Source organism: Pistacia vera, unplaced genomic scaffold (genome assembly GCF_008641045.1).
Source record: "Pistacia vera cultivar Batoury unplaced genomic scaffold, PisVer_v2 Contig488, whole genome shotgun sequence".
Classification (NCBI taxonomy): domain Eukaryota; kingdom Viridiplantae; phylum Streptophyta; class Magnoliopsida; order Sapindales; family Anacardiaceae; genus Pistacia; species Pistacia vera.
The window spans coordinates 528920-549777 of NW_022196321.1; the positions used below are offsets into that span (position 1 = coordinate 528920).

The 20858-nt window shown below is 36.7% G+C and overlaps 1 protein-coding gene across 1 annotated transcript; it reads right to left on the bottom strand.

Annotated features, from left to right (window-relative positions):
* Positions 1–14890: 14890 nt before the first annotated feature.
* On the bottom strand, positions 14891–16009 carry LOC116104910. The gene is made up of 2 exons (XM_031391344.1): positions 15458–16009; positions 14891–15406 (listed from the first exon to the last, which is right to left on the bottom strand). Exons 1-2 carry the CDS (start codon positions 16007–16009, stop codon positions 14891–14893), a joined length of 1068 nt encoding a protein of 355 aa, XP_031247204.1.
* Between the last annotated feature and the right edge of the window lie 4849 nt (positions 16010–20858).

Genomic DNA, 20858 nt, shown 5'->3' on the forward strand with positions numbered 1-20858 from the left:
AATAATCATCGAGTTCATTAGTCGAAGGCATTCTATCCAACGATCTATAAGTCGATGGCGAGGATCAAGCCATCTAGTTTGAATAACTTGTACCACTGTTAAAGCATCACTCTCTATCCAAAGTTGCCACCATCCTTTAGAATATGCAATTTCAATTGCAATAAGGACCAGTGGCGGATTTACTTAATGACGAGTGGGGACCACGGTCCCCACTCAAATTTTAAAAAACTTTAGATTGTATAAATATTTATATTTAATTGCATTTTACCCCTTATAAGACTTTGACATTTTGCCCCCACAAATTTTTTTTGTTTATTTTTTGCCCCCATCGAGTGAAATTCCTGGATCCGCCACTGATAAGGACTGCCATTAACTCAGCATAATATGCAAACTCAAACCCTAAATTGATCAAAAAGCCTCCAAGAAACTCACCCGAATTTGACCTAAACACTCCCCCACAAGCGGATAAACCAGGACTACCTTTTGATAAACCATCAATATTAACTTTAACCCACAACAGAGGAGGAACTTTCCACCAAACAACGCGTACACTCGATGATACGTTACTCGTGCTGATCCGTCCCTCGCGTATCTCTTCTAGTAATGGTTGTACAACAAAATCAATTTTGCAACTACAAGAACTTGACCATGGGCTATAGAGCTTCACTTCTTCAGCCATTGAAGAAAGATAAGAGAAAATATATGGTTTCTTTCATTCCTTAATTAGCAAGGCTTCTCTCTCTCTCTCTCTCTCTCTCTCTCTCTAAATTTATAATTTATTAATTATAAGACAAGATTAATTAATGAGTAATTTGGGCTAACATTAAAGAATAATTAAATTAAGATTCTTTAGGTGATCATGATTAAGTGAAATCTAGCTCTTAATTTAGATGTGTCAACTGTTTTACTTGAAAGCATCGTCCAAAAACTGAAAGCCATAATCTAATTTAATATTATTTAGTATAATCAGATAATTCTTATAAATACCTTTTACTTATAAAGTACTTCTAATTTGCAGTAATAATTGATGGATATAATAAGAGTTGGCAATATTGGTTGATTTTCTTTTTATACATTCAGTACATTTGTTCCTGACAATGGAATTAAATTAAAAGACAAATTTTCAGTAATTGTCTCACAGTATGAATAGGAAAAAAAAAATTGCCTTTCAACATGTAGGTGAAATTATTCAATGTTTAAAAAAATAGACCAATCTTATATATACAGTATTATGGTAACTAGTTAAGTTGGCATCGACTATTATAAGTTTTAAAATTTTGTTATACATTGTCAAAATATCACATTAATAATATATATAATTAGGACGTCTTGATATAACCGTAAGAATTTCGTAGCATGACCTAGTCTTTGTTTTCTTTTTCTTTAAACAGGAGCTTTTAAACCATTAAAACAATTTCAATGAAAGCTCTCGTTAATTTCTCGTGCACTTTCTCATGTCAAATCCTTTATAAGAACAAGGCAAAGCATATTATATCTTCAACACCCCTCAGCTTCTTGGAAAATTAATTCCAACTACGTTGTTTTTATATGAACAATTAAACGGAGTATATATATTATTATTTTGACAACTTTAAGATAATGTTAGATACTTGGTAGATTGTGCAGAGAATACTTAAATAAAATATTTTGAAAATATACAGGAAGGTTCATTACTTGATTTGGTTTCTTATTATTCTATATACTGCGGTCTATAAACGTTCTGAGCAAATACGTAAGAAAATTCCAAACAGGACCTACATATATAATTTGAGACTGCAACTGTCTTATTTCTGTAACGAAATATAATACACACTTTCTTATCCCTGTTTTTCTTCTGTATTTTCTTCCTTTTTTCTCTGTTCACTGCGATCATTGTTGCTCTTAAACTTGGTATCAGAGCCATTGACAAACGTCACTTATGGCTGATTCCTCAACCTCTTCTCCTCTTAACAAATCTGATAAGAATTCCAGCTTCAAAACTTTATCAGATGCAAGTATTCTTACTAATCCTTCTTCAATGGCTTCGTCCACTCTTCCAACCATCTCACCAAGATTGACGCGAGACAACCATCGGTTTTGGAAGTCTCAAATTCTGTTCGCTGTAGGAACTCACGATCTTGAAGAGCACCTAACATGATTGATCTCATGTCCTACCCCCTTCATCAAAGTACAATCAGAAGGTTCAAACTCAGAGGTAATCAAGAAACCTAACCCTGAGCATGTTATTTGGAAGAAAACTGATAAACTCTTAGTTAGTTGGCTGCTTTCATCCATTTCTGAATCAATGTTTGCTGTTATCTCTAAATGCCAGTTTGCTACAGACATTTGGCTCACTTTAGAAAAGGAATTTCTCACTGAATCTAGGGCAAAGACACTGCATGTTAAAAGTTTGTTGCAAAACACTAAGAAGGAAAACATGAGCATACATGATTATTTCCTAAAAATGAAAGGCTTTGCTGAGAATTTATCAGCAAGTGGTGTTATCATAACTGATGAAGAATTGCTCAATTATATTCTGGATGGGCTTGACTCAGAATATCATGCAGCTGTAGTAAACATAACAACTAGATTAGTATCAAAACTGGATCCTATATCTGTTCAGGAGGCGCAAATTGTGCTACAAAAACTGGAACTCAGATTGGAAAGAGCAAGTAACGCAATGAATTCTACTGTTCATGGTGAATTTCATGGTGGTTTGGTCAATGTTGCTACTCTATCAATTGACAGTGAAAACAAAAAACCATAACAGTTTGGTCAGTCTTCTGCATTCTCTATACAATAGCCTTCCACACTTCATCCTTCCAACTACCAAGCCTCTAATGTTGGTCACTCTTTATTTGGTTCCAATCAAAATCTAGCCATGTACTCCCCGCCTCAGAATCAATCTTATAGTCAAAACTTTACTAGAGGATATTCAAGTGGAAGAGGTAGAGGCAGAGGAGGACGTTGAGGGAAATTTATCTGCCAAGCGTGTGGAAAAATAGGCCACTTGGCCTTAAATTGCTATCATAGGTTCGATGTGAATTACAATGGGAATGGTCCATTTGTTCGAAACAATTTTCAAGCTCTTGACACCTCTGAGTTTATCAGGTCATCCAATTTTAACTCTGGAAATTATTATCCCTCTGCTGTTGTTCACCAGTATACACCAGATTCATATCCAAGACCATCATGTCACCCCAAAATGCACTTTCCTTTCAACACTTTCCTTTAGCACCTAGATCTACAGCTGCTAACACTAATAATCAGACAGTCTCCGCTGCTGCTAATTTGCAAAATCAAATCTTGATGGCACAGTCTCAATTGTCCAGGCAGACCCCTGCATCCACAAACTACATTGATACACCATCTACTATGCATGATGCAGCTTGGTACATGGACCTTGGAGCCACAGACCATGTTACCTCAAACCTTTCTCAACTTTCAAGCAGAACAAACTAATTCGGGATTGAACAACTCCAAGTAGGAAATAGTAAGCTTCTGCCCATAACTCATACTGGTTTCATTACCTTATTTTGTCCATTTAAAATGCTGCAAATTAAAAATATCCTATGTGTTTCTCATATCACAAAGAACTTATTTAGCATCTCAAAACTTACAAGAGATAATGATATTTCTGTTGATTTTTTTGCTGATTCTTGTGTGATTAAGGACAAGTCCTCCAAAGCAATTCTACTTAAAGGTGGGTTATATCAACTCCAAGTTCCAGTCTATTCTCTCCATGCTTCTGCTGAAGCTTTGGACACTTCTGTCAACTCCAAGTCAAAAAATTACTCTACCTACTCATTTGTTGAATCATGTGTCAAGTCCAGTAGTTCATTACTTCCTAATCAAATGTTGTCCTCCACTGTTTGCAATACAGATAAAATGTTGCGTAATATTCCTGTTAATTAAGATTTGAGCTCAAATAATAGACCTTCTGTATCAAATGTTGTATCCCATATTGATGATGCACCTGTTTGCAATTCAATAAATGATATTCAGTCTTTTCCTGTGCAAAAAACCAATGTTATGTTATGGCACAAAAGGTTAGGACATCCTAACATTACCATACTTAGGAAGGTTTTTACTGATTTGAAAATTTTTCTGCAAGTTGGAAATGATATTACATTCTGCTCTGCCTGCCAATTTGGCAAGTTACACCAGTTCACATTTCTTCAATCTGCATTTCATGCCTCTAAACCCCTAGAATTAGTATATTCTGATATATGGGGACCATCTCCCATACCATCCCCTAAAGGTTACAAATACTATGTTCAATTTCTTGATGATTATAGTAGATTTGCTTAGATATTCCCATTAAAAGCCAAATCTGAAGCACTTGCAGTTTTTAAACAATTTCACACCTTAGTTGAAAAACAATTCAATGCCACTTTTAAGTATGTTCAAACCGATTGGGGAGGTGAGTATAAGAAACTAGTTCCTTACCTTTAAGACCATGGCATCATGTTTAGACACCCATGCCCTCACACTCACCGACAAAATGGTATAGTTGAGCGAAAGCATAGACAAATTGTTGACAAGGGCTCACTCTACTTGCACAAGCTAGCATGCTACTTAAATTTTGGTGGTTTGCCTTTCAAACTGCAGCCTACCTTACCAACAGACTCCCCAAACCTGTCTTATCAAATATCTCACCATTCCAAATGTTGTTCAAAACATTTCCAAATTATGCAGCTGTCAAAGTTTTTGGATGTGCAGTTTATCCTTTTCTTAGGCCATATAGCAGTCACAAATTTAATTTTCACACAACCAAATGCATTGTTGTTGGATATAGTCTTCATCATAAGGGATACAAATGTTTAGATACTTCAGGTCGAATTTATATCTATCAAAGTGTGAAGTTTGATGAAACTTTCCTTTTCACTCACTCACTGGCACTATTTCAAATTCCTCACCTGAGATAGTACAACCTCAGTCCTCTCCTTATTCTTTCCCTTCAGTATGGAATGTCCCTATTTCTACTTTTGGTCCAATTATAATCAAGAGTCTGCTTCTGCACCTCCTATCAGTTCTAATTCAAAACATGGTTCAATTGTTCCCAAAAGTCTTGTACTAAAGTCTGGTATTGATCTCTCTTTACCAAAGACTAAATCTGCAGTTCCTAATTGTCCTATCACACATAATCAGTCAAAGTCTCAGCATTTATCATCCTCTAGTCCACTTACAAATTCCCAAACACACTTACTATCTCATCCATCTTCAAACATATCCACCACACCATTGCTACCCTCCCAGTCCACTCCACCTCAATCCCCTATAACCATACCCTCGAATGAATCCTATGACACCATTCCTCTCATAGTTGAGTTGCCTTTAACTGAACCTACAACCCTTGACTCAAGCACACTTAATACCCATCACTGTCGTCTCAACTCACCTTACCTCAACCACCTGTCTCCATACCATCTAATGAGTCTTATGATTCTCTTCCACTCACGGTTGACTTGCCTTTGCCCAAACATGTACCCTCTGTATCCAACACACATCCTATGCAAACCAGATCCAAGACAAAAGCTCTTAACACCATTTTACTCGCCTCTTCCTCCCTTGAAAATAAAGAACCAGCCACTATTACAGAAGCACTTTCTCACCTTGCTTGGAAGGCTACCATGCAGTCAGAATTTGATGCACTTATGGCCAATCATACTTGGGAATTAACTCTTGCTACTTCAGATATGCATCAAGTTGGCTATAAATGGGTATTTAGAATCAAATACAATCCTGATGGGTCCATTCAAATGTTTAAGGCCAGGTTAGTTGCCAAGGGTTTTCAATAAACTCTTGGTATTGACTACCTAGAAACTTTTAGCCCTATGGTAAAGTCCCCTACTGTTTGAGTGATGTTGAGTTTAGCAATGAATAAAGGCTGGGACATCTACCAAGTTGACATCAATAATGCCTTCTTAAATGGAGATCTCATGGAAAAAGTCTTTATGACTCAACTTGAAGGATTTGTGAACTCTCAATTTCCTCATCATGTTTACAGTATTAGTAAACGATCCAGTAACGCAGTGGAAAAACAAAAACAATTATGACATGGATCGTTACTTAGAACCAAGATCTAGGTACAAAATTACAGTTTATATATATTAAATAAGAATATGCAGATTTTAGTTTAGAGTTTAAGAAATCATACGCACGTTTGGAGGCTCCTCCAACTTGTCTTTGAGCGTATTTCGCTACTGACCCAAATGTAAGATCGAATCGGTGTAGTCCACACGAAAATAGCCTCAAGGAACTAAAGAGAGATTTGCTAGATCCTCTTTAGCCTTTAAGAACCAAGAAGAAAAATCAAGTATCTTTGATTCCAAGCAAAATGCAATCTGGCGTGAGAGTGTTTAAGGGGCTGGAATTGTTCCTTTCTTTTCAATGAATGAGTTAATCCAATTTTTTTACAAAGTGTGCACTATATACCCTATTCCATCATGGAATGGGCTTGGGCTCCAACCCAAACACCCCCTTTAAGATATTTTTAATTTTAATTTATCATTATCTCAATTAAATTCAATTAATATATTTACAATATATATATATATATATATTAACATTTAACAATAATGATAATTTATTTAAATAAATGCGAATACATATTTAAACATAATCTCACTTATTTAATTTTAATATCAAATTAAATAAAGGCTACGACCTCAGCAAATTTAATTGCACTGTGAAATTACCAAAATACATTTTCACCTAAAAAGATGAAAACGCCCTTCTTCTAAGTTGACTCTTAAATTATCTTCTATGTGTGTGACTCATAGGCTCCTCATCATACCGGTAGTGTATAGTATCGTGATTAACACCAATTAATCGTCTCACTACACACAGACCAAGATTGGCCCCTAGCAAGGCATCATGGCCACCCGATATATTCGGATTCAGCAAAGCAACTACATGTCAACGATGTGGTTACCATACAATCCGATCCTTTCATCATCCGTTATCTCAATGAGACCGAGGTAGAGAAATAGTATCAACCTTCGGTTACTTCCGATATTGTGTATTCAGTTACTAGACCAATGACCTATATTATAAACTGGATAGAGCAACAACTCAATCCCATTGTGGCCACAGTTTTAGTGTCATTGCCATTTACTGAATTGTACCGTGAGATAACTTCTCCCGTACTCGGGAGTGATGAATCCTCTATCCATCCACCATAGTCTTGATACACTCCTTGATGTAGCCAATCACCACCGTATTGACAGCTCTGAATAGAACTGCATTAGGTTAGTGTCAAACTACACCAATCAGTGCACAAGACACACTAGTGATCTCAAGTCTAAGGATCACACGCACCACCATTCGTTAGAGGATTTGTTCCATAGACACTAGGGTTACCATCCATATGGAATCCTCTGGTGGGTCAGTCCAGTGAACTTGCCTACAGCAAGCATCCATGTGTTGCACCAGGTTGTCACCAAACAACCTTGACAAGTGAGATCAGTCACTGCCTTTCGACAGGGTTGTTCAACACAATGATAGCCTTATCGTATTATCTGTGCCCTTACTTCAGATTAATACTGGGGCTATGGACATTTCTAGAATGGACATCATATGTGCTGATAGGGTTCTCACTATCAAGATTTGAAACACTTGATACCCTCATCACGGTTCTACCATTCTAAGGACATATATCAATACGTACAATGATGATTTATGTGATATAGTATAAAACGCCTTTTATTGATCAATGAACATTATTACAAAGAGTCAATTCTACAATAATTGATTGGCTCTAGGGCATCTACTCTAATAATCTCACACTTGCACTATAGTCAATCATTCATGTATTTAATACCAAATGATCTCAAGTGTCTTTCATGCTTCTACTGTGACAGAGGCTTTGTCAATGGATTTGCGAGATTGTTGTCAGTATGCACTTTACAAATTTGCACATCTTTCCTCTCAACTATCTCTCTGATGAGATGGAATCGTCTGAGTATGTGTCTGGACTTCTGATGAGACCGTGGTTCCCTGGCTTGAGCAATTGCTCAATTGTTGTCCAAATAGATGTCTATAGGATCAACAATCATGGTAACCAGAGCAAGTTCAGTAATGAACTTCTTAATCCAGACTGCCTCCTTGGCCGCATCTAACAATGCAATATACTCAGCCTCTATTGTAGAGTCCGCTACAGTGCTTTGCTTGGAGCTCTTCCAGCTCACTACACCCCCATTGAGACAAAATACAAACCTTGATTGCGATCAATAATCATCTTTGTCCGTTTGGAAACTAGCATCACTATATCCTCTTACAGTGAGCTTATCTTCCCCTCCATAAACCAATAACATATCCTTAGTCCTCTTCAGGTACTTAAGAATATTCTTGACAGCCATCCAGTGATGCTCACTTGGATCCAATTGATATCTACTACAAGTGCTCAAAGCACATGAGACATCAATCCGAGTACATAGCATGGCATACATGATGGATCCAATTGCTGATGCATATGGGATCCTCTTCATCCTATCTCTCTTATTTTGTGTTCTAGGACACAATTCCTTAGAGAGATAAACACCACGTGACATCGGAAGAAATCCCTTCTTGGATTCTTCCATACTGAATCTTTTTAGTACTTTGTCAATATATGCACTCGGACTTAGGCCAAGCAACCAACACGATCTATCACGATAGATCTTTATTCCAAGGATGTAGGCTACTTTCCCTAAGTCTTTCATGGAGAAGCACTTGGAAAACCAAGTCTTTATCGACTACAAGTTCAGTATATCATTTCCGATCAGAAGTATGTCATTGACATACAACACTAGGAATGCCACTACGCTCCCACTCACTTTTTGTAAACACATGGCTCACTTCGTTCTTGATAAAACTGAATTCTTTTACGGCATCATCAAAACGAATGTTCCACTCTTTGAAGCTTGCTTGAGTCCATATATGGATCTCTGCAACTTGCATACCCTATCAACTTGCCCATCAAGAATGAAACCATCGGGTTGTGTCATATACACATCCTCTTCAAGGTTTCCGTTCAGGAAAGCTGTTTGACATCCATTTGCTAAATCTCATAGTCATGATATGCAGCAATCGCAAGCATAATCTGGATGGATTTAACCATGGCAACCGGTGAAAAGGTTTCTTCATAGTCAATTCCATGAATTTGTTTGAAACCTTTGGCAAACTGATGGGAATGCAAAATGTCATATTTAACCCCCTTAATATTTAGTCTTTTATACGTATTTGTTTCCTAATTGTACTCATTATTACTTTATTTTGGTTTAGGAAGCAAATGGAGGTGTTAATTGAAAAACGGAATTAATTAGGGGAATTCGGATAGTTTCGCCACAGCTTCGTAATCTGGGCATAATTCTCTCATCCGAGCTCCGATTGAGATGATTCAAAATGCTGTGGAACACTAAGAAAGAGATCTATAACTTTCATGTTTTGAGTTTTGAGAGATACTGGCTGAATAAAGGTTGTAAGAGAGCTTGAATTTGACGCACCTGCATTGCCGACGTCCTGGAGCGTTCTGACTTGTCATGCAAGTCAGTCTATTATTGCACGTTTTGAAAACATACATGCTGCACGAAAATTACAGCTGGAAACACCACTTTCCTATTTTATTAGGACTCTATTTTATTTTATTTCCAATTAGAATTAAATTAGGATTAATGTTATTTTAGGATAGGAGAATATTTCTTTTAGGAGATTGAGTGGGATTCGAATTCTAAAATTGGATTTTAAAAGGGAGATCAGATTAGGTTTTAAGGGACCACGCCTCTCTCTCTTTTCTTCTCTGGAATTTTCTTTCTCTTGAGTTTTTGTGATGGCCATGAGCGGCTAGAACTTTTGTAACTTGGTCGAAGGAAACGGAAACCTCGGAATCAAATAAACTGTGAGATCTTTCTGTTTTTAGTGTTAAATTCATGTTTGAGTATTGAATGTTATTCTGTGCATATTTTCATGATTGATGCATTTAATTACTAGGAGGCCTACTAGTGGATTATTTGTTGCAATCTACTGCTAAGTTTGATATCAAATCCGTAATTGTTTGATCCCTCTAACTTGTGAAGCAATTAGGGTTAATAATTTGCTGCGTCAGGAATTTATAATCTTAAGAAGAACATTCAACTAAATTAAATACAACCGCTTGAGTTTGTGTTGTTTAGCTTCATCGATCTCTCTAATTCTTAAGGCTGCCACTAGATTAAATCTTTAGCGCTTGTCTAGGGTTGTTTAATGGTAAGATTAATTAAGATCGCTTGTTTCCTAATTAATTACAATTAAGGAGAGATAGGAAAATAGTTCCAACGGTGAATATTCAAGTATGAATTGATTTAATTTTGCATCAATGATCAGTTGTAAGATTCCGATGGTGGATGTTGACTGAGACCAAGTTTCGTTATATTAATTGATTTCGATTTAAATTGTTTTTGTTTTGATTTTTGCCAAGACTGTTTTCTGTTTTACTCAAAACCCCCCAGCTTTGTTCACATCATCGAAAAATTCGGCTAGACGCTCTTCGTGGGATCGACCCTTGCTTATCATATTTACAGTTTAGTAGTTAGGTTAGAAAGGTTATTAATCTTGGTTGCCTACGACAGCACACCACAAACCAATCATGCTTTATAAGTATGCACCTTACCATCCATGTCAGTCTTCTTCTTGAAGACCCATTTTCACCCTATGGGTTTTACCCTTTCAGGTGGTTCCACCAGAGACCATACTTGGTTCTGGTACATGGAGTCCATCTCAGATTTCATGGCTTCAAGCCATTTAACGGAATCTGGATCCAATATAGCGTCTTCGTAGGTTCTGGGTTCATTATCTTGGTAGACCAGCACATCACCATGTTGAGTCACAAGATAACCGTATCTCTCGGGCTCATGGCGTGCTCTCCTAGATCTACGTAGCTCTTGTGCTACCTGAGGTGGTTCACTTTGATCCACAAGTTGTGGAGTAACCTCCTCTTGATGTTCAAACACCTTCAATGGCACATTATCCCGTCCTTCGTCTAGTATATTTTGTGGTTCTAGAACTTCATCAAGTTCTACTTTTCTCCTACTAGTACTTCTTAGAAAAATTTCTTTTCTAGGAAGACACTAGAACGAGCAACAAAAATTTTGCGCTCTTTTAGGTGGTAGAAATAGTATCCTTTAGTCTCCTTTGGATACCCCACAAATATACATTTACAGGATTTTGGGCCCAGCTTGTTCATAGTCAATTTCTTAACATAAGCTTCGCAACCCTAAATCATTAGATAAGACAAGCTGGGCTTTCGCCCACTCCATAGCTCATATGGAGTTTTATCTACAGACTTTGACGGCACACGATTCAAAACGTGAGTCGCAGTTTCTAGGGCATAACCCTAGAACAATGCAGGTAAATCACTAAAACTCATCATGGACCTAACCATATCAAGTAACGTCATATTCCTCATTTCAGACACTCCATTGTGTTGGGATGTATACAGAGGGGTGAGTTGTGATACTATCCCACATTCCTTCAGGTATTCAGAAAACCCAGAGCTTAAGTATTCACCTCCTCGATCCAACCAAAAAGCTTTAATACTTTTGCCCAACATATTCTGTACTTCATTCCTGAATTCCTTGAATTTATCAAAGACTTCAGATTTATGTCTCGTAAGGTAGACATAACCATATCTATTGAAATCATTAGTAAATGTGATGAAGTATGAATATCCACCTCTGGCCTCAACTGTTAGTGGACCACATACATCACTATGGATGATGCCTAACAGCTCAGTAGCCCTTTCACCTTGTCCTGTGAAAGGAGACTTGGTCATCTTGCCTAACAGGCATGACTCGCATACCTCAAATAACTGAAAGTCAAAAGGGTCCAAAACTCCATCTCTTTGAAGTGTTGTAATGCGGGTCTTATTAACATGACCCAATCTACAGCGCTAGAGATATGTCTAGTTTTGATTGCTATGTTTAGTTTCTTGGTTTCAACATTGAGAATATCTTTATTGTTTAAATCAAGAACATATAATCCATTATATAACCTTGTAATTCCAAATAGAATACCATTTAAACTAAAGGACAACAATCCATTAGATATCTCAAAATGATACCCTAAATTATCCAAAACGGATACTGAAATAATATTTCTAGAAATAAAAGGTACATGATAACAATTATGTAGTTCCAACAACAAGCCCGTGGCAAACATAAACAGTAAGTCCCTATAGCCAATGCAGCCACATGTGCTCCATTTCCAACTCGAAGGTCCACCTCTCCCTTGGTGAGCACTCTACTCTGCCTTAGTCCCTACACATCAGTACAAATGTGACTACCACATCCTGTGTCAATGACCCAAGATGTTGAGGGAGAAAAGTTAATCTCAATCATAAACATACCTAAAGTCATAGCATCTGACTTCTTCTGACTTGCGAGGAAAGCCTTGCAATGTTTCCTCTAGTGGCCAGTTTGTCACAAAAGAAGCAAACTACTTTGCCATTCCCTATGCCACTCTTATTTACAATCTGCACCCAATCTTGCGTTTTTAATGGGTGCCCTATTTTCTTACAAAATGGATAACGCTAAGTCGATTGAGGACATTCTAGATGAGTTTTTAAAGATGACTCTAATCCTTAAAGGAATTGACCAAGAGTTAGGGGACACTAGTCTAGCGATGATCTTACTGAATTCTTTGATTGAGGAATACTAAGTAGTCAAGAATGCCCTACAATATTCAGGAACTGTGCCTAGTCTAGACTTGATAGTTGCAAGACTCAAAGCTAAGGGACTAGAGCTAAAAGTCCAAAAAAGGTCAAGTAGCAATCTGTTTGTAAAAGGTAGGCCAGAATCTAGCCAAGCAGGAAAGAATAACCAGTATCAGCAGGGGTCTAAGAACAAGAAAAAAAGGAAAGGTAATAATAAAACAAGGCCAGAAACAAGAAAGTGTTTTTTCTGCAATAAACCTGGTCATATCAAGAGGAACTGTTTTGATTGGTTAAAGAAATAAAAACAGGGAAACACTGAAAGCAATCTGGCCTCTAGTAAGAACCAATTAGATGAGCCTGAGGTCTTGACAGTGTCAACATCTGACACTGCTAAGGAATGGGTCTTGGAGTCAGGCTGTTCCCTCCATATGAGCCCGAGCCCGAGCCCAAACAAGAACTGGTTTCAGGACTTAGAATTACATGAAAATGAGGCTGTCTATATGGGAAACAATCAGGCCTGTAATGTTAAGGGTATAGGCAGTGTAACCCTTAGACTAACGGATGGAAAACTTGTAAAACTAACCAAGGTGAGGTACATCTCTGATTTAAAATGATGGCCAATACAAACCGCATTCCAATACCTTACGAGTTATCCTCTGTGGTCCAAAATGTCCTCCACATGCATAGGTATGACAGAAGCTTAAAATAAGAATAAATTCATGTTCTGGTATGCACCTTCTTATCACTTGGTTAGCTCAATGCTTCCACATATATTGATCATCCCAAGCATAATACTTAGCATCACTCTTGATCTTGTCCTTTTGAGCTCTAGTCAAATCATGTGGCAACACGTTAGTAACTAAAAAATTAACAATATCTGCATACCATGGTGAAGCCATTTTAATGGAAAACAATTGCTCATCTAGAAATGTTTCTCGCAAAGGAATATCATCGTTGTCACGAACCCAATGGCTAAGGTAATTTGCCACAACATTCTCTGTTCCCTTTTTATCTTTAATCTCCAAATCAAATTCCTGGAGTAGAAGAATCCATCTAATTAGCCTTGGTTTTGCCTCTTTCTTTGTGAGCAAGTAACTAAGAGCTACATGATCAGAAAAAACAATGACTTTAGCACCCAACAAATATGACCAAAATTTTTCTAAAGCAAAAACAATAGATAAAAATTCTTTTTCAGTTGTAGAATAATTGAGTTGGGCGCCATTCAAGGTCCTGGATGCATAATAAATAGCGTGACACGCTCTGCCAACTCTTTGACCTAAGACAGCGCCTAATGCATAGTTGCTTGCATCACACATAATTTCGAAAGGTAGATCCCAATTAGGTGGTTGTATCACTGGTGCTATCGTCAACAATGTCTTCAACTTATCAAATGACTCATTGCACTGCTCATCAAACTGAAAATCCACATCTTTTTGTAACAATCTACATAGGGGCAATGCGATTTTTGAAAAGTCCTTGATAAATATCCGATAGAAACCTGCATGGCCAAGAAAAGATCAAACTTCCCGCACACTGGCAGGGTAAGGTAAAGCTGTAACCAAATCTATCTTAGACTTATCAACCTCTATTCCCTTGGATGAAACAATATGCCCCAAAACTATACCTTGCTCTACCATAAAATGACATTTTTCCCAATTAAGTACAAGGTTAGTTTCCATGCATCTATCTAGAATTAGTGTAAGATTATGCAAGCACTGATCAAATGAATCACCAAAAACACTAAAATCATCCATAAAAACCTCTATAATTGACTCGACATATCTGAAAAAATACTTACCATACATCGCTGAACTGTGGCAAGAGCATTGCAGAGACCAAATGGCATTCGGCGATAGGCGAAAGTACCAAATGGACATGTGAATTTCGTCTTCTTTTGATCCTCTGGTGCTATGACAATCTGGTTATACCCTGAAAATCCATCAAGAAAATAGTAATAAATATAACCAACTAACCTCTCAAGCATTTGATCAATAAAGGGAAGTGGAAAATGATCTTTTCGAGTTGTTGAGTTCAACTTCCTGTAATCAATGCACACAAGCCGGCCTGTCTGAACACGTGTAGGGACCAACTCATTGTCTTGATTTTTCACAACTGTAACACCAGATTTCTTGGGGACCACTTGCACTAGACTTACCCACTTACTGTCTGAAATCGGATAAATTACCTCAGCATCTAAAAGCTTTAGGATTTCTTTTTTCACCACATCCATCATTGGAGTATTTAATCTACGTTGCGTTCCTGTGTCAGTTTGGCACCTTCTTCAAGCAAAATCAGATGCATGCATATGGAAGGACTAATCCCCTTAATGTCAACTATGGTCCAACCAATCGCTTCCTTATCCTCCCGCAACATTTGAACCGGTTTCTCTTCTTGATTGGGTGTTAACTTGTTCGACACAATTACCAGCAGTGACTCATTCTCTCCCAAGTACACATACTTCAAATGGCCCAGTAATAGCTTCAATTCCAATGTAGGGGCCTGCAAAACAGAAGGCAATAATTTCTTGTGAGAATCAGGCAGCTTTATAAAAGAAACTCCATACCTTTCTGGAATCGGTTTTAAAGAACGTAAAGTTGCCACTGTCTCCTTCAATTCTTCACTGAGCTCTATCTCTCCTTTCTCCTTTGATTCCACATGTTTGAGAAGGGCAACCTCTAACTCATCTGCATTATTTAACTCAAAGATCTCTTGTACTATGGAATCAACAGGATCAACAACATCAATAGCAAAAATAGACTGAACATCAGTTGGATATTTCATGGCATCAAAAATATTAAAACAAATTACTTCACCATCAAATTCAATCGTGAGGGTACCATCATGAACATCTATTTTTGTCCAAGCTATATTTAGGAATGGTCTTCCTAGTAAGATAGGTGCAGGGTCAAGAGACGAAGAATCATCCATATCCAAAATGTAAAAATCAGCCAGAAACACTAACTCATTGACTTGAACAAGAACATCTTCAACTACCCCTTCAAGGTATGCATTAGTGCAATCAGCCAATTGAATAATAACACCAATATCTTTCACGTGACGTAGATTTAATGAAGCATAAATAGATCTTGGCATAACATTAATCGAAACTCCTAAATCTAACATAGCTCTCTCAATTCTGGTGTTACCAATCTTACAAGGAATTGTGAACATACCTGGATCCTTGCATTTGGGAGGAAGCTTTCTTTGGAAAACTGCTGACACATTTTCTCCCATTATTATCTTCTCATCACCATTCAACTTCTGCTTATTGGTGCATAGCTCTTTAAGAAATTTTGCATACCTTGGCACTTGCTTAATTGCATCCAACAAAGGTATATTCACTTCCACCTTGCGAAACATCTCCAAAATTTCTTTATCCTTCTCTTCTTTCTTTGACTTCGCGAATCTACTAGGAAAAGGTAAAGTATTAGATTGAAGTTGAATTGAAGGGTTAGGAATTACCTTTGATTCAGTTGTAGCCTCTTCTTTCTCAATTTCATCTTCAATTTCTGCTTCCTTTGCTACACTTGGAATGTTCAGCTTCGGTTCTTCCACTTTCTTGCCACTTCTTAGCGTCACTGCATTCACATTTTCCTTTGGGTTCACCACTGTTTGCCTCCAACTTGAGCCTCTAAACGACTTATAGTAGTTGCCATTTGACCTATCTGATTCTCCAAACTTTGAATACTAGATCTTGTATCTTGTTGAAACTGTTTGGTATTCAAAGCAAGAGACTTAACTATATCTTCCAGGGATGAGTTTGAACTCTGTGAGGCAGGTTGCTTCGGTTGGAAACCTTGTTGCTATTGTTGTCTATTCTGGAAGAAATTATGTCCACCTTCTACTTGTCTATTTCCTCTATAACTGAAATTCGGATGATCCCTCCAACCTGGATTGTACATGTTGGAGTAAGGATCATACTGCCTCGTTGGTCCAAGAAAGCTTCCAACTGCATTAACCTGCTCAGCCCCTTCCTCTTGAAGTGTTCGGCCCATGTCCATTTGTTGTCCCATTGTCAAACATATCCCACAAGCTTTTACCTGTTGTGCATTCCTTACAGCCAACTGTCTAACAAGAGAGGTAAGATCAGATAATTGTTGTTCAATGGAAGATGTACTTACCTCATTCACCCTTTTGGGTGCATCTTGTCTTGTACCAAACTGTTGGGAATTGGCAGCCATGTTTGAGATTAACTGTTTGGCAGCTTCAGGAGTTTTATCCACCAACGCACCTCCACTTGCTGCATCTATCATGTTTCTTTCCATAGGCAGCAATCCTCCATAGAGATACTGAATTAACAACTGATCACTTATCTGGTGGTGAGGACAGCTTGCACATAGCTTCTTGAATCGCTCCAAATATTCATACAATGTCTCCCCATTATATTGCCTTATACCACATATCTCTTTCCTGATGGAGGTAGCTTTAGAGGCTGGGAAATATCTTTCTAAAAACAGCCTTTTCATCTCATTCCATGTTGCGACTGTCCTCGATGGTAGATAATAGAGCCAATCCTTTGCTTCATCCTCCAATGAAAAGGGAAAAGCTCACAACTTAATCTGCTCCTCTGTCACCCCTGTCGGTTTCATGCTTGAACATACTACATGGAACTCTTTTAGATGTTTATTCGGATCTTTACCTGTACGACCATGAAATGTAGGGAACAAGTGAATTAGACTAGACTTAAGTTCAAAAGCAACATCTAAAGTAGGGTATTGAAAACACAAAGGCTGCTGATTAAATCATGAGCAGCCAACTCCTTTAATGTTCTGCCAGCAGCCATCTCTTCTTCTATTTCTGAATCTGGATCATTTGATGAATTGTGGGATGCTAAACCAAGGGCTATATTGAGACCAAAAGATGAAGAACTTGCTTGACGTGCCTCTTTTCGCAACCTCTGTAAACTACGTTCGATTTCTAGATCAAATTCCAACTCTCTTGTAAAATTGGATCGAGTCATAAACCACTAAAATCACCAAATTAAGCCCAAATAAATAAAAAATAAAAAAATAAAATAAATTTTTTTCTTGACAGAAACTAAAACCGGCCAAAAACCCTATTAAATGATTGAATTTGATGATGAGAGGGTAGGGCTAGAAAACTTCTAGTCTTGCTCAGAATTTTGTTTTCTTCGAAACAGGTACTCGCAGCACTCCTAATTCAACCAAAATTTCTCTTAGGAATAGTACTGAATAAGTGTTCATGTTGAATAGTGCTACTGTTCAATTTTTTTTTTTTTTTTTTCAAAAACCTAAAAAAAAAAAAAAAATCACAATTGAACAATTAAAAAAAATTAAAAAAAAAACACAACTAAACACTGATTAAATGAAATAACACAAGAAAATAGAACATAAAAAATAATCGACAAAGAACATTCCCTGGCAACGGCGCCAAAATTTGGTAGCGTGCCGAATGCACCAAATTAATTAACCTTACTAACCTAACTACTAAATTGTATATAGGGTGAGCAACGGTCGATCCCACAGGGAATGATTCGATTAAATCCTATACTCTATGCCAATAGCCACAATGAAAACAACGGAAAAATACAATAAAACCCTAAACAGTAAACAGGACAACAGAGTAATGAAAGTGGGTGTGATCAATGCAATCTAAACTGAAAACAAATTATGGTAGAAAATATCAGATTAAAAACACCAGTTCTCCGTTCAAGATCCACCTAAACATGCATTGGACATACTAATTGTAACATTATTCTGTCTCGTTATTACGGAATTACTGACCCTAGGAAACAACAAGCTCTGTTACCTGAATTTTCCCTTAATTGTCACTTCTGAAATAAACTCTTCAGTTAGATCCTAACCCTTGAACAACCTAGAATAAGCTCTGTAAGTTTAATTCAATGGCAGCCTTAAGAATTAGGAAAATAGATCAATCCAAGCAACAATCACGCAAGTTCGGATTATTTAACTTAGGTTATGTTATTCAAGGTGACAGACTGAAAACTTGTCCATAATCATCTATCACTATGTGTTACTCATTGAATAGAAATAGGATAATTACGTATCACAATTCCTAATTCTAACAGATAAAATTCCGATTAAACAATTCAGCAGGCCATTACTAAATCACTCAAACAGAAAATTATAAACAATTAAAACAGAATAACATAAACAATTTCAATAAAAACGAGATTGAGAACAATGTTACTGAAGTTAACTTACACCAATGACATGAATTCAGGCTTCAAAATCCCCTTGAACTGAAGAAGAAAGATCAGCCGCACATCTTGACATAGCAAGTAAAAGAAAACTGAAAAAAACTAAAAAAACTATTGTTGTTCTCTTCCCTCCTTTTTAACCTAACAACTCATCAATAAATAACATGTGTTTTCCTTAATTCTACCCCAAGAATCATGGAAATTACTTTCCTAGATCTTTGCTAAAAGATAGACTTCCAAAATTGTTAAAATCTTATCAGATATGGAAAACAGAATTCATCTCTAGCTTGCACCAGGATTCTCGCAATGTAAAAGAACTCTTCTGGGCTTGGCCACTTCATAAAAGTTGTAGTCCCGGATGTGTAGATGAATCTGAGCTTTTGAATCACCTGTTTTCGATACCTGAAACTCTAGCTGGGCCTATTCGAAGACTCAACACTCAGCTAGGAATCCTTCTATGAGTAGGATTCCAGGTCCGGTTTTGCAATAACTAATGAGGACCCACACGAACTCAGATTCTCACCCATAATACCTTCCTAGAAATCTTGATTCGTCTACTTTACTTTTTCTGAAGAACACTTTTGCAATCGAGAATTTTGACTTCATGAAAAACCTGAAAAATGCAGCACTGGTTAGAATAACAAAAATCTGGAATTTCCTAATCTTTTCTCACTTATTTCATAAAGTCTATCCAAATATGCCAAACTTACAAAATAAACTCTAATCAACTCAACTAGGCATAAAACAAAACAAAAAACATAATATGGAAGGAATAAAAATATATAAATTACACTCTTATCAACAGACGTCTGGTAATGAATAAACATGTTGATCGAAAAAGTGTCAACAATAATTTGGATAAGGTGATACGAAACATTAGTAGAGTATTTGGGGTACTGTATCACTAAGTATGAAAGTTGCTCTGGGAAAATTAACAGACATCTAACAACAGATAGACACGTTGATTGAAACAAGTGTTGAAAACTTGTAGTAAAACTGTTTGTGGTGCATTAAAGGAGAACGTAATAAATAGTTAACAATGGTTCGGCAAGCGGGTTTCCAAAATATGTTGTGGTTCAGTGTAGAATTCAATCTAATGAATAATGGAATGGAAATTTATTTGTATATGTTATAGGAATAGTATTTAGATTGCTGTTTGTCGAACATTTTTTATTATTTGAAATTGTCATAATCATTGGTATTTAATATTTTTATTAAATATTGTTTACGTGTTACTAATTATTGTAATCTTGTGATGAATTTCTCTTTATAAGTTATTAAATATTTGGATCAATCGTTGATAATCGAATGAATTTTAACTTTTATTTTCAGATTAAACTAAGAAGCATTTGAAATTTGTACATGTGCAAGAAATTACATACAAAAATTACTAAAAATTAAATTTCATACAGACTATTCGGTAATCCACGTTACATCTATGACATGTGATATTTTCTGGTGACGTTGATCTGTCTTAGTGTATACGATTTTGATTTTCCTTGTTGCAAGTCCCAAATATTTGTCCCTTAATGAGAATTGTTGCAGTTGGAGTTAGGGACTTGAATTCTTTCCTGCAATATTCCAGTTTGTAGAAATGATTAGGTAGTTTTACTAATTTCTTTAGAATTTGCATACCTTTGTTGTCATGTATAGTAAGCAGAGCAACGGCAGTGTGATTTTCATTAGTTGTTTAGAATCAAGTTATGCACGGCTCAATACCAAAGAATAGAATTGCAAAGTTTAAAAAGCAGCTTCATGAAGGGTCGATATATTTGATCAGACATATAAAAGTCATACCATTTGCTCCCTCTTATAGACCGATTGAGGGAAAATATCGTATACAATTTCTCATGATCACGACTATACAAGAATTAAAAGAATCGAGGATTGTTATTCCGAGAAATAAATTTGATTTTGCTGGTCTTGATGATCTTCAGAATAGGACAAATGATACAAGGTTATTAGCAAGTACAGTTAATTTGAATATTTATATTTTAAATGCGTGAGAATTATTTTTGTACATCAAAT

What these genes read in the sequence shown, in the direction of transcription:
- LOC116104910 (XM_031391344.1), bottom strand. Translation starts at nt 16,009, where the DNA reads ATGTTTCGCAAGGTGGAAGTGAATATACCTTTGTTGGATGCAATTAAG. An exon ending in CGATTGAATTTGATGGTGAA is followed by an intron (nt 15,407 to 15,457) that starts GTAATTTGTTTT and finishes ACTGATGTTCAG; the next exon opens with TCTATTTTTGCTATTGATGT.